The 14,795-nt window shown below is 37.2% G+C and overlaps 1 protein-coding gene across 2 annotated transcripts in view; it reads right to left on the bottom strand.

Moving 5' to 3' along the window:
* LOC106090531 (vesicular glutamate transporter 1) overlaps positions 1-14,795 on the bottom strand; it is a 70,450-nt gene that overhangs the window by 45,349 nt on the left and 10,306 nt on the right. For both annotated transcript variants that reach the window (XM_013256758.2, XM_059364811.1), the window contains exon 3: positions 8,668-9,497. In XM_013256758.2, coding sequence (XP_013112212.1) covers positions 8,668-8,717 — 50 coding nt within the window. In that variant the 5' untranslated portion in view covers positions 8,718-9,497. The remainder of the gene's footprint in view (positions 1-8,667; positions 9,498-14,795) is intronic.

Below are 14,795 nucleotides of genomic sequence, written 5' to 3'. Positions count from 1 at the left end.
GAATGCACTTTGCACAGTTGTTGAGAGTTATAAAAGAACACAATGTGCAAAATTTCAGCCAAATTGGATAAAAATTGCGGCTTCCAGGGGCTCAAGAAGTCAAATCGAGACATCAGTTTGTATGGTAACTATATCAGGTTATAGACCGATTGACGGTACTTCGCACAGCTGTTGGAAGTTACAACGGAACACTATGTGCAAAATTTCAGCCAAATCGGATAAAAATTGCGGCTTCCAGGGGCTCAAGAAATCAAATCGTTAGATCGGTTTATATAGGAGCTATACCTAATTATAGACCGATTTGGACGATACTTGCCACACTTGCTGGAAGTCTTAACAGAACACATTGTGCAAAATTGAGGCTCCCAGGGGCTTAAGAAGTAAAATCGGGAGATCGGTTTATATCCATTTCATTCCACTTCATTTCATTCCATTTCATTCCATTCCATTTCATTCTATTTCATTTCATTTCATTCCATTCCATTTCATTCTATTTCATTTCATTCTATTTCATTTCATTCTATTTTATTCCGTTTCATTTCATTCCATTTCATTTCATTTCTCTCCATTTCATTTCATTTAATTCCATTCCTTTCCATTTCATTTCATTCCATTCCATTTTATATTATTTTATTACTAGTTATTTTATTTTATTTTTTTTATCCTATTTTATTTTATTTTATTTTAATTTATTTTATTTTATTTAATTTTATTTTACTTTATTTTATTTTATTTTATTTTATTTTATTTTATTTTATTTTATTTTATTTTATTTTATTTTATTTTATTTTATTTTATTTTATTTTATTTTATTTTATTTTATTTTATTTTATTTTATTTTATTTTATTTTATTTTATTTTATTTTATTTTATTTTATTTTATTTTATTTTATTTTATTTTATTTTATTTTAATTTATTTTATTTTATTTTATTTTATTTTATTTTATTCTATTTTATTTTATTTTATTTTATTTTATTTTATTTTATTTTATTTTATTTTATTTTATTTTATTTTATTCTATTTTATTTTATTTTATTTTATTTTATTTTATTTTATTTTATTTTATTTTATTTTATTCTATTTCATTTTAATTTATTATATTTTATTTTATTTATTTTTTTTTATTTTATTTTATATTATTTTTTTTAGTTTAGTTAGTTTATTTTATTTTAGTTAATTTTGATTAATTTGCATTTATTTGATTTTAATACCCTCCACCATAGGATGGGGGTATATTCATTTTGTCATTCCGTTTGTAACACATCAAAATATTGATCTGTCCGTCTGTCTGTCTGTTCCGAAGCATGCAAACATTCGAAGGAGTAAAGCTAGGTGCTTGAAACTTTGCATAAATACTTCTTATTGGTGCTGGTCGGTTGGGATTGTAAATGAGCTAAATCGGTTCATGGTTTGGTATAGCTGCCATTTAAACCGATAACGAATCTCGACTTCTTGAGCCTCTAGAAAAAATCATTCATATCCGATTTGGCTAAAATTTTGGTCCAAGTGTTTTATTTTGACTTCCACCAACAGTGCCAGGTATGGATCAAATCGGTTCCCATTCAAACTGATCTCGGATCGTTATTTCTTTAGCCGCTAGAGGGCACAATTATTATTCGATTTGGCTGAAATTTAGCATGAAGTGTTTTGGTTTGACCATCAACAACTGCACCAAGCTTGACCAAAATCGTTTCATAACCTAATATAGCTCCCATATAAACCAATTTCTGATCCAGACTAAAGCTCCCAAATAAAGAGATCTCCCAATTTTATATCTTGAGCCACTTTAGAGAGTAATTCCTATCCGATTTGGCTGAAATTTTGCACAATAGTGTAGCAATTCTTATCCATTATCCTTTGTTTGTCTATAAAGAGATATTGGCCAAAGTACTTGACAAATGTGATCCATAGTGGATGGTATATAAGATTCGGTCCGGCCGAACTTGGCAAGCTTTCACTTGTTTTATTCTCCTCTTAGCAATCCCATCATAAATAATGCAAAGCAAATCCTGTCAGCAAACACAGACTTATTAGCAGGCAGCCTGCTTATTTGAAATTGAAATCATTTTGTTATAATAGCAAAAGTTATAGCATAAAAATTAAATAATACCAGTCGGCAGATATTGTTAGTTTAGGTTTTATTTTGATAGGGTTGGAATTCAATCTACTTTGACATTATCCCAGAATGTGGAAATCTCAATATCTTGTTTTTAATCTTTATCGATTTTTTTTTTATTTTTCCCACAATGTGGCTAGGGAAATTCCCCCAAGGTAACGTTCTCCTATATACAGCGATAAATTTCAATTAGAAATCTTCAAATAAGTAATTACCAACAAATTGAAATTCAATTTCCATTTTATACAACCATACAATCGCACACATACAACCATACAATCGCACGCATACAACCACACGACACTGAACAATAAAATTTCATTACGATTCCATGGTAAATGAAGTCCCATATTCGCACCTAAAGACTAAATTTAATGGAAATACTATCGATAGCGAATGAAACCCATGCCAATGTCAGGATTACTCCTTCACAACTCCATGTATAGCAGCAGCCATACACGTGCTGCCACCCATAGGAGTTGTACCAAGAAACTTTGTATGTGTGATGGTTGCCAAGGCATTTAACTCAGTTAACACTTGAAATTTTAATTTCGCATTCAAGACATGACGACGATGACTGCGTCGCGATGAGGACGATGAGGCTGGAAAAGAAGCTGCCGCTGACACTGATAGCGAAACTGGCCAAGATGAATGCAGAAAACTGCCATGAGATGGCAAAACAGGAGCTAAAGAAATTCAAAGAGGAATACAAAAGTGTTTGTGGCGCCACTTGAAAGTTAGACGGGCAATGAGTACCACCACCCCCCTCTTAAACTTAGGCAGATATTAAATCTTTTATTCGTTGAAGGCGCACTATATAAAGTCTTGATGGGTTGAGGTTTGCCTTTGTGAATCCTGTCATTTTAGGATAATGGAAAACGTTTACGCGTCTAAATTTAAAAAGTGTTTGCTAAACTCTTGCTAAAGAGTTCTGTGGCTTCTTTTGTTATGTGTTTGCCATTCAAAGATCTCTTAACATACAAATAGAATGTGAAGAGCGAATGAATTTTTTCACACTTTTCAATGTTAATTGTCATGTCATTGTTCATAACGCGAGAATGGAAAAGTAAAAACTACGGCTTTTATGTCATATAAAGATGTTTGAAATGAAATGTTTTTAAAAAGTAGTTAATAGCAAGGAAGGGGTTCGAGGAATCCTTTGAGTTAAATCAGCTACACATCAACCTGTGGTACACATCAGTTACTATTGTAGTTTTAATTTCCATATCCTTCTCCATTGCCATCACATTCAAAATAGATTTAGCGATACATCTTCATCCACCCCCAATAGGTGGTTTGTAAACTCCGTAATACCTCGAAATAGTAATGTTTTTCCCGTAAAGATCACAACCCTTAAATCACCTGAGCATGACCGCTTAGAAAAAAGAACTCCCAAAACTGACATGTAAGTTGGCCGAGACAATATGGGACTTAAATGAAAGGTCTTTAAAAGCAACCGAGTGTTTGAGGTCCTCAAAATATCACCCAATCGCTCATACAAAAGGACCAGGACAATAAATGAAAGGTATCTGGAGAGCGGGCACACAATCCCTCTAACGAACATGCAGGTCATTCGGTGCAATATGGGTGTTTGCTTATAAAGTACGAACCGTACATCCAAATTTGGAATAAGGTTGATCCAGGAAGGACCTGTGGGACTTTGAAAGTATTTTAGTCTAATACTTTGAAAGTATTTTTCGGGGCAATATGGGTCTTTGCTTATAAAGTACGAACCGTACATCCAAATTTGAAATAAGGTTGATCCAGGAAGGTCCTGTGGGACTTTGAAAGTATTTTATTGGATGTAGCCCAAACGGCTAAAGCTAGAATTATGAAATTTTGTACGAATGTTGGTCTTGGGTCATAGCCACGGGATAAGGCTGGATTTGGTGATAATCGTACGTTAAGGTACTAAAAGGTACGAAATGGTATACATTTGCTCAGCGCGAACGGAAAAGGCCAGAAGTATGTTATTGAGCTCAAATTAAAAAACGTTTCCAAAAAATATGGTTTGGTAAAAAAATTTGGAAAAACGTATCGGAAGTATGAGAAATAGTACATTTAGTACCGCAATTGGTACTATTTGGTAGTTTCTTTGTAAATTGAACTAGAGCTCTTAATTTTAGAACTTTGGTACACTATTACAACCTTAATTGGGTGACTATAAGAGTTTTTGAAAATCTGATCATTTAGGTACTAAAAAAAAGTACCAGAAAGGTACGAAATAAGTGAACATTGCACAGGTCGAATGGGTAAAGGTAGAATTTTGAAATTTGACATAAAAGACAACTGTGAAAATGCGGGTGAGAATAAAAAAGGGAAAAATAGTAGTGGTAACGGGAGAAAACGTACGTTTAGTACCGCAATTGGTACTTTCATTATAGATGGAGCAAGAGGTCTAAAATTTGGCATGTAGGTACAACTAGAAATTATATGATGGGTGACTAAATAATCTATTAAAAAAATCATACCAAAATTAGTACCATTTTTTTAGAATTGGTACCAAAACCAGTACCATTTAGTACTTGCTTTGCAGATGGAGCTAGATGTCTGAAATATAACATACAGGGGTTTTTTTTACAATTTGTACACTTTGGTACTAATATTGGTACTATTTGGTGCTTTCTATGCAGATGGAGCTAGAGGTCTGAAATTTCGCATGTGGATGAAGCTTAGAAATATATTATTTTTTTACAATTGAAACATGTTGGTACCAAAATTGGTACAATTTGGTACTTTCTTTACAGATGGAGCTAGGGGTCCGAAATTTGGCATGTTGGTACACCTTAAAAAATATATGATGGATGACTAAATGATCAATTCAAAAATCGTACATTTTGGTACCAAAAGAGGTACCATTTTGTACTTTTTGTTTCGATGGAGCTTGAGGTCTGAAATTTGGCATGCAGGTACAACTAAGAAATATACGATGGGCCGCTAAATAATCCATTCACCATTCGCACATTTGGTACCAAAATTGGTTCCATTTGGTACTTTCTTCATAGATGAAGCTAGGGTACCAAAAGAGGTACCATTTTGTACTTTCTGTTTCGATGGAGCTTGAGGTCTGAAATTTGGCATGGGGGTACAACTAAGAAATATACGAAGGGCCGCTAAATAATCCATTCTTCATAGATGAAGCTAGAATTCTGAAATTTGGCATGTAGGTATAACTAAAAAATATTTGATTGGCGACTAAAAGATCTATTTAAAATTCTTACATATTGGTACCATTTGGTACTTTTTTTACAGATGGAGCTAGAGGTCTGAAATTGGGCATGTAGGTGCAAGAAGGAAATATATAATGGGTGAATAAAGAAACCATTCAAAAATTGTTCATTTTGATACCAAAAAAGTACAAAAGTATTGGGTTGCCCAAAAAGTAATTGCGGATTTTTTAAAAAAAAAGTAAATGCATTTTTAATAAAACTTAGAATGAACTTTAATCAAATATACTTTTTTACACTTTTTTTCTAAAGCAAGCTAAAAGTAACTGACAGAAGAAAGAATGCAATTACAGAGTCACAAGCTGTGAAAAAATTTGTCAACGCCGACTATATGAAAAATCTGCAATTACTTTTTGGGCAACCAATACATTTTCTCAACATGACTTTTTTACCCTTCGGTCTTGGGTAAAAAAATCAAGTTGAGAAATGTTTCACACATTTCCAACAATTTTACCAAAATGCGAAATTTGGGACAATGAGTTGTGTTAGGCCCTTCGACATCCTTCTTCACTTTGGTCCAGATCGGTCTAGATTTGGATATAGCTGCCATATAGGCCGATCCTCCGATTTAGGGTCTTAGGCCCATAACAGCCACATTTATTATCCGATTTTGCTGAAATTAGGGACAGTAAGTTGTGTTAGGCCCTTCGACATCCTTCGTCAATTTGGATCAGATTGGTTCAGATTTGGATATAGCTGCCATATAGACCGATCCTCCGATTTAGGGTCTTAGGCCCATAACAGCCACATTTATTATCCGATTTTGCTGAAATTTGGGCCAGTGAGTTGTGTTAGGCCCTTTGACATCCTTCTTCAATTTGACTCAGATCGGTTCAGATTTGTATATAGCTGCCATATAGACCGATCTCTCGTTTTAAGATTTTGGGCCCATAAAAGCCACATTTATTATCCGATTTTGCTGAAATATGGGACAGTAATTAATTAGGCTCAGATCGGTTCAGATTTGAATATAGTTGCCATATAGACCGATCTCTCGATTTAAGGTCTTGGGCCCATAAAAGGAGCATTTACTGTCCGATATTGCCTAAATTTGGGACAGTGAGATGTGTTAGGCCCTTCAACATTCTTCTTCAATTTGGCTCAGATCGGCTCATATATATGGGAGCTATATCCAAATCTGAGCTGATTTCTATAAAATTTACCAGTAATATCGAAGGTCACAAGAAAATCCTTCCCGCCAAGTTTATTACCGCAAATCGGACGAACATATATATGGAAGCTATATCCAAATCTGAACCGATTTTTTCCAATTTCAATAGGCTTCGTCTCTAGGCCGAAAAACATGCCCATACCTAATTTGAAGACGATCGGATGAAAATTGCGACCTGTAGTTTGTACACAAATTAACGTGGACAGACGGACGGACAGACAGACGGACGGACAGACGGACGGACAGACAGACGGACGGACAGACAGACGGACATAGCTAAATCGAATCAGAGAAGATTCTGAGTCGATCGGTATACTTATCAATGGGTCTACCTGTCTTCCTTTTGGGTGTTACAAATTAATTCACTGTACCACAGTAGTGGTGTAGGGATTAAAAATGGTGACGAAGAATGTGCGAACACATTCCGTAGAAGTGGTTAAGTTAAGCAAAATATTAGCGACATGTCGCTGCGCCACACAAATTTCGCTTAATTTTTTTGAGACAATGTAATTAAATGCTCATGAAATGGGCACCAATCAACCTTGTTTCAAGGATGTTGTCTTTGTTTTGTTTTGTTGTTTGACTTTTGTTTGGGTTCTGGCAAAAAAAAAAAAACAATTAAAAGCGTGCTAAGTTCGGCCGGGCCGAATCTTATATACCCTCCACCATGGATCGCATTTGTCGACCTCTTGCCACGGTATCTCTTTTTAGGCAAACAAAGGATAAAAGAAAATAATTGCTATGTCATTGGAACAAAATCAAGTTATGCTTCATTTCGGACCATAATTGCACTGAATATTGGAGACCATTGTAGAAGCCATTGTTGAAAATTTCAGCCAAATCTAGTAGAAATTGCGCACTTAAGCGGCTGAAGAAATAAAATAAGAAGATCGGTTTATAGGGGAGCTGTATAAGGCTATAAACCGATTTATGTCATATTCGACACGTATGTTATGTTCTCATGAGAGAAGCCGTTGTATAAAACTTCAGGCAAATCTGATAATAATTGCGACCTCTAGAGGCTCAAGAAGTCAAGATCCCAGATCGGTTTATATGGCAGCTATATCAGGTTATGGACCGATTTGAACCATACTTAGTACAGTTGTTAGAAGTCATAGCCAAAAATGTCGCGCAAAATTTCCTTCCAATCGGATAAGAATTGCGCCCTCTATAGGCTCAAGAAGTCCAGACCTAAGATCGGTTTATATGGCAGCTATATCAGGTTATGGACCGATTTAAACCATACTTGGCACAGTTGTTGGATATTATAACAAAACACGTTATTCAAAATTTCATTGCAATCAGATAAGAATTGCACCTTCTAGAGGCTTAAGAAGTCAAGACCCAAGATCGGTTTATATGGCAACTATATCAAAACAGACCGATATGGCCTGTTTACAATTCCAACCGACCTACACTAATAGGAAGTATTTGTGCAAAATTTCAAGCGGCTAGCTTTACTCCTTCGAAAGTTAGCGTGCTTTCGACAGACAGACGGACGTACGGACAGACGGACGGACGAACGGACGGACATGGCTAGATCGACATAAAATGTCACGACGATCAAGAATATATATACTTTATGGGGTCTCAGACAAATATTTCGAGTGGTTACAAAGAGAATGACGAAATTAGTACACCCCCATCCTATGGTGGAGGGTATAAATAGAGTCAAGCGGATTTCGCCATAATTTAATAGGCATTTTCGGTGATAATGAAGTCAGTACTAGGCTTTTATTAAAAAATTTATTTAATAAATAGCCACTAACACTCGTATTCTTATTTTCGATAAATTTTTATGATAAATAAACCACAAAATTTTCTCTAATTTCATGGCTGTCTACATTAACTGTAGACGAATATTTTTGAAATATGTTTGGATAATATTCCCCTTAAGTTCAATCATCCCCAAAATCAGCGCATAACCATGACTAACAACATAATCAAAATTTTCAAATCTTTTCATTTCGAATGGCTGGCTGGTCATTCAGTGGTCCGTTAAATTAAATTCACCTCCCTCCATGCCATAAGGAAATAGAAGATGCAACACGACTTGTGGCAAAAACTTTATCGATACTCATAATTCATAAGGCTAAAAGGAAATCTGAAGTTTTGGAAACACAAAAAAATAGACGACCATGTGATACTCACCCACCAAAGACTCCTGTGGCTTTCTCTTTAAACGCCGTCAAACCCTTCATGGTAGCACAAAGATGATTTTAAACTTTTGAGGATTTGCTTAGCTTTGATTTTTTCACTTTTAGCACTGGGATCGTTCGTTTTGGTGTTGTGGTGGGTGATGACGATGCCGTTGTTGTTATTACACCGATAAGTTTTATTCCCCAAGGATTCGCCGTGGGTGGTCTAAGGTTTCACAATGCGTTTCCTTTCTCATAGGCTCGCACTTCTATACACATTCGCTGGCGTTCACACGCCTTAGAAGGAGTATCACTTTACGTTTTGTTCACACGTTTGGTTTTTCTGCGTGAAAGTTAGACTAGGATGTGGGATAAGGATTTGGTTTTTATTGCAACAAATGAATTATTAATTAAAGGAATCGAATGGAAATGCAATTGACTTCTTGCGCAAAATAGCTTAACAAGAATTTGGTGGTTGTTTTACTTTGGCATTCACGTTTTTGTCTTACTAATCCCTGTTTGTGACTTTGACTTTTACTGCAACAGTGCTGAGGACATGATTTGCACCATAATTCGTTTTAATTGTTTGTACTTGGGCCGCTTTTCCAGGTTTTTTGAAGGACTTAACAAAATCCACTGCCACTGTAAGAGTTCATGTATGATTGTGGGCGTATGGCTTTAGTTGTGGTTGTTGTTGTTATCTTCGCTGTAGTCCTTGTTGCCGTTTACGCTGCGGTGTTCTATGAGGCTGCTGTGTTGATTGTGGTTGTTGTTTTTGTTGCTGTTGCTCTCTGCCAGCGCCGCATCAGTGCTCTGGGTCATTTTTATATGCTCGTCCTTATCCTGTAATCATAACGAAACAAATTGGAATTTAGTCTTATTTCTGATTTGTATGTGAGGGGGCGATTTGTTTGTATGAACTACGAGTATAGGAGTTGCCATTTGTAGTCTCTAACAGGCTTCACCCCCCCCCCCCCCCACTCTGTGGCTATTTGTGGGTGTTGTTTATGCTTGCTAGCTGATAACAACTCAGTTCAAAGTATTATTTGGGGCATTGCCACAAACTGAGAACTTGGCAACATAAGCGGATTATATTCATAAATTGTATTTTATTCATTCGTTTTGCCAAATGATGACGTATGTGAAAATGTTGAGAAAAAAAAAGAAATGCTTTTGGGGAGTGTCTCTACTACATCAAAGGATTCTTTGGTTTGGTAGAAGAGAAGCACTTCAATGATTGTCTACACATTTATTGCCAACGAGAAGTCATTATGCAAAATTTTGGTCGAATCGGAAAGCTGTATCAGGCTCAAGACCCATTCAGACTATTTTTGGCGCTGATGTAGGAATATATTACAGGAGTTATAAACCAAGGTTGTTTTCTAATAGGATAAATATTTCTGCCTCTAGGCACTCAGAAATTGGTTTATATAAGAGCTATATCTAAACTATTGGGTTGCCCAAAAAGTTATTGCGGATTTTTCATATAGTCGGCGTTGACAAATTTTTTCACAGCTTGTGACTCTGTAATTGCATTCTTTCTTCTGTCAGTTATCAGCTGTTTCGTTAAGCTTGCTTTAAAAAAAAAAGTGTAAAAAAAGTTCATTCTAAGTTTAATTAAAAATGCATTTACTTTCTTTTAAAAAATCCGCAATTACTTTTTGGGCAACCAATATATAGCTATATATATGGAGGCCACTGTAGCGTAGAGGTTAGCATGTCCGCCTATGACGCTGAAAGCCTGGGTTCGAATCCTGGCGAGAACATCAGAAAAAAAATTTTTAGCGGTGGTTTTCCCCTCCTAATGATGGCAACATTTGTGAGGTACTATGCCATGTAAAACTTCTCTCCAAAGAGGTGTCGCACTGTGGCACGCCATTTGGACTCGGCTAAAAAAGGAGGCCCCTTTCCATTGAGCTTAAAACTTGAATCGGACTGCTCTCATTGATATGTGAGAAGTTTGCACCTGTTCCTTAGTGGAATGTTCATGGGCAAAAATTTGCAATTTGCATATCTAAACATAGACCATTTTGAACTAAAAGGTGATTTCTTAGCTATAATCTTTTTGGCAACACTGGTTTAAACAGCTCATGCACGTTTTGTGTTTTGTTTCATTGCCACACATCTTCAGTTTGGTGTAAAATTTAACCATGAATCCTTTTACAAACGAATAACGCTTGCAATTTATTGAATTTTATTATCAAAATGCGTGCTCTTTTAAGAAAGTTCATGGCGCCCTTCATTATGTTCAGCGACGAAGCTTAATTTTGGCTCAATGGGTACGTAAATTTGCAGAAATGTCGATTTTTAGTGAAGATCAGTCAGAAGCATTGCAAGAGCGGGCAATGCATTCAGAAAAAGTCACAGGTTTGAGCGGTTTATGGGCTGGTGGCATCATTGGACCGTACTTCTTCAGAGATGATGCGAATGGTAACGTAACTGCGAATGGTGAGCGCTATCGTGAGATAATATCCAAGTTTTTTTTTACCCAAAATACAAGAGCTTGACTTGCGTGAAATGTGGTTTCAAAAAGACCGTGTCACATGCCATGTCGATTTTTTAGTGAAGATCAGTCAGAAGCATTGCAAGAATTACCAATGCATCCAGAAAAATTCACAGTTTTGAGCGGTTCAATGGCTGGTGGCATCATTGGACCATACTTCTATAAAAACGATGCGAATCGTAATGTAACTGTGAATGGTGAGCGCTATCGTGAGATGATATCCAAGTTGTTTTTTTGCCCAAAATGCAAGAGCTTGACTTGCCTGACATGTGGTTTCAACAAGACGGTGCCATATGCCACACAGTACGCGTAATAATGGACTTATTGAGAGGCGAACATTTTATTTCACATTCGGGACCGGTCAGTTGGCCACCTAGATCGAGCGTTTTAACGCCTTTACACTATTTTTTGTGGGGCTATGTTAAGGCTCATGTCTAAACAGACAAGCCCGCTTCAATTGACGCATTGCAAGACAGCATTGCAGTATTTATTCGTGAGATACCGGCCGAAATCTTGAAAAGAGTATGCCAAAATTGGACTAAGTGAATGGTCCATTTGAGGCGTAACCATGGTCAACATTTGCATGAAATAATCTTCAAACATTAAATTATGGGCCGTACTGTCGATTCAAATAAAGATTTCATGCATTTTTCTAAATTTTTTGTGTTTGAAAAACTTTCCTATAGCTCTTAAAAAATCACGCTTTAAAAGTCCAAACACGTAAAGGGTGGCTTCCTTAAGCGGCTTTGACTCCCTTTCTGACTCAATTAGTACGATTTTAGAGGATTGTCGGAACAAGTCCTAATGGTGTTTTATGCAGGCACCTGCCGTGTTGGCTCAATCCTGTAGGGCTCTTAACCCCGGGTGAAAACGATTCGTCTACCAACGCCCCCATACATAGCCGAAGCTAGCATGAGTACCAATTCCAGTTCACGTTGTCTGGACGTGTCCTCCTCCTTGTTTAGGAGCAGAGCACTATCCAAACTCTTTCCGTTCTATGGGTCACGGCACCCGGTTGAGTACATGCAACTCCACACCGAGCATCGAAATGCCCTTCCTGCGATTTTAGGTGTTAAACCACAGCCACCACGCTCCCAACTGGGGCCTCAGCAATATTCAGGCTGGAACCGAAGCTCCAGGGGCTCCTGACTACCGTGGTACCAGATTAAGGACTCTAGTTCGACCACATAGTCCAACTACTACCAGTTGAACTCCAGACAGTTCCGGACTGGTCATCTTTTGGGATGATGCAAGCATCATCCCGTAGTAACACTTCACTCAGAAACAGTCAGAAAATAAGTAGCATAACCCGAAATGACTCAGCACAAGTCAGGAGTGTCACCGAAACATTCACACACACGGTGTACAATATGTTAGTCACGAGGAATATCATCGACACCGTGTTAAAACTTTCAAAACATCAGAAATTCACGCACACCCACTCGACCAGATCCAAGACTTCATGGTCCAGCCATCTTCAGCTCACCGACTCAGCTCGATGCAGCCTTCAACAATTCATCCATACCTCGTCATTTCGCTTCACCCGTCCATCATCCAACCATCTTCAGCTCACCGAATCAGCTCGATGCAGCCTACTTATAACTCATCCATACCTCGTCATTTCGCTTCACCCGTCCATCACCACATCCATCACCTCATGACCAGCTCCGAATCTTCATGGTCCAACCATCTTCAGCTCACCGACTCAGCTCGATGCAGCCTTCAACAGTTCATCCATCCATTGTCCCTTCACTTCACCCCGTCCTCCACGCCTTCCTTCCTACCATCATCTTCCTTATCCACTTCACTATGTATTCAGCATTTTTCCAACATAGTGTCGTACCCAGGAAATCAATTGCTAAGGAAATCCCAAAACAACACGATCCCTGGGTAACTTTAATATTCCACTTCAGACAGTGGTGAAGAGCTATCATATACTTTTCACCTAAATGGTCCCTCGTGGAGGAGAATTGTCCGGACAGTAAAATCGTTGTACCTGAAGGTTTCTTCATTGCTTTCTCATTCGAGACATACGACTCCGGAAGGTCAATGCGCCGAAGATTTCGCCGCGCAGAATGAACTGATGCAACTTGTGAATGAACCGACACATATTTCATGTGTCGAAGGGCACCAAAATAGCACTTTTGACCTTTTCTTAACTTCGCACCCTGAGATGTATGATGTTAATGTCCTTGTACCTCATGGTAACTCAGATCACTGCATCATTTCAGCATCCTTTTCGTTTTCTGCTCTTCGCGCTGCCTCTTCCCTAGCCCCATTTTTGATTTCTAAATGGTGACGTAAACGCAGCTGCTGAAATGGTGGAAGATGTAATTTTAATAGAAGTGAGATTGCTCACTCCGAATAAGAATTTGTCGGTTTAATTAAAGGACAAAATTTGGTTTAATAGGGCATGTAGATATGCTGTCAGATCAAAGACGATGGATTTATTAACTGGCGTCCGAAAAAGAATGCCAATACCGGTATGCTGCGCAAACAGACAAGACTTCGTGTGCCAAATTACTTATTGTAGATACGAAAAGTTTCTTCACGAATAACGTCTACATGCTAAAAATATTGCTTCTCTGTGGGGAATCAAAAGCTTTTAGTCATTTGTAAAAAGAATAAAAGGTAACCCATCGGCAATCCCAACTCTTTTTAAAGATGACCACTCACCCGGTTGATACACAGAAAAAAATAAAAATCGGTTTCAATCACAAAGATAATTGAACCAATTCATTTTTTTAATTGAATCTGCTCAATTACGGTAATAATAAAATCAAATACTGTTTCTGAAAAAGTAATTGACAACATTTTCAATAAAAACAAATAAGAGAGTGCTAAGTTCGGCCGGGCCGAATCTTATATACCCTTCACCATGGATCGCATTTGTCGAGTTCTATGCGCGGTATCTCTTTTTAGGCAAACATAGAATATTGAATAAGAACTGTTATGCTATTGAAGCTATATCAGGTTATAGTCCGGTTCGGACCATAAATGAATGCTGAACATTGCAGAAGTCATTGTGTAATATTTCAGTTCATTCGGATAAGAATTGCGCCTTGTAGAGGCTCAAGAAGAAATTCGGGTGATAGGTTTATATGGGAGCGGTATCAAGCTGTTGATCGATTCGAACCATATTAGACACGTATATTAAAGGTCATGAGAGAAGCGGTTGTACAATATTTCAGCCAAATCGGATGAGAATTGCGCCCTCTAGAGGCTCAAGAAGTCATGATCCCAGATCGGTTTATATGGCAGCTATATCAGGTTATGTACCGATTAAGACCAACATCATGCAAGGTTTCAGCCAAATCGCATGAGAATTGCGCCAATAGAGGGGCTTAAGAAGTCAAGACCCAAGATCGGTTTATATGACAGCTATACCAAATTATAAACCTATTTGAATCATACTAAACACAGTTGTTGGAAGTGATACCAAAACACTATGTGCAAAATTTTATTCAAATCGGATAACAATTGCGCCCTTAAAACGCTCAAGAAGTCAATACCTAAGATGGGTTTATATGGCAGCTATATCAAAACACGGACCGGTTTGGCCCATTTACAATCCCAACCGACCTACACTAATAAAAAAGTATTTGTGTAAAATTTCAAGCGGATAGCTTTACTCCTTC

This window comes from Stomoxys calcitrans, chromosome 3, assembly GCF_963082655.1.
Source record: "Stomoxys calcitrans chromosome 3, idStoCalc2.1, whole genome shotgun sequence".
In the NCBI taxonomy this organism is placed as follows: domain Eukaryota; kingdom Metazoa; phylum Arthropoda; class Insecta; order Diptera; family Muscidae; genus Stomoxys; species Stomoxys calcitrans.
This window is presented reverse-complemented; position numbering and strand designations above follow the sequence as displayed.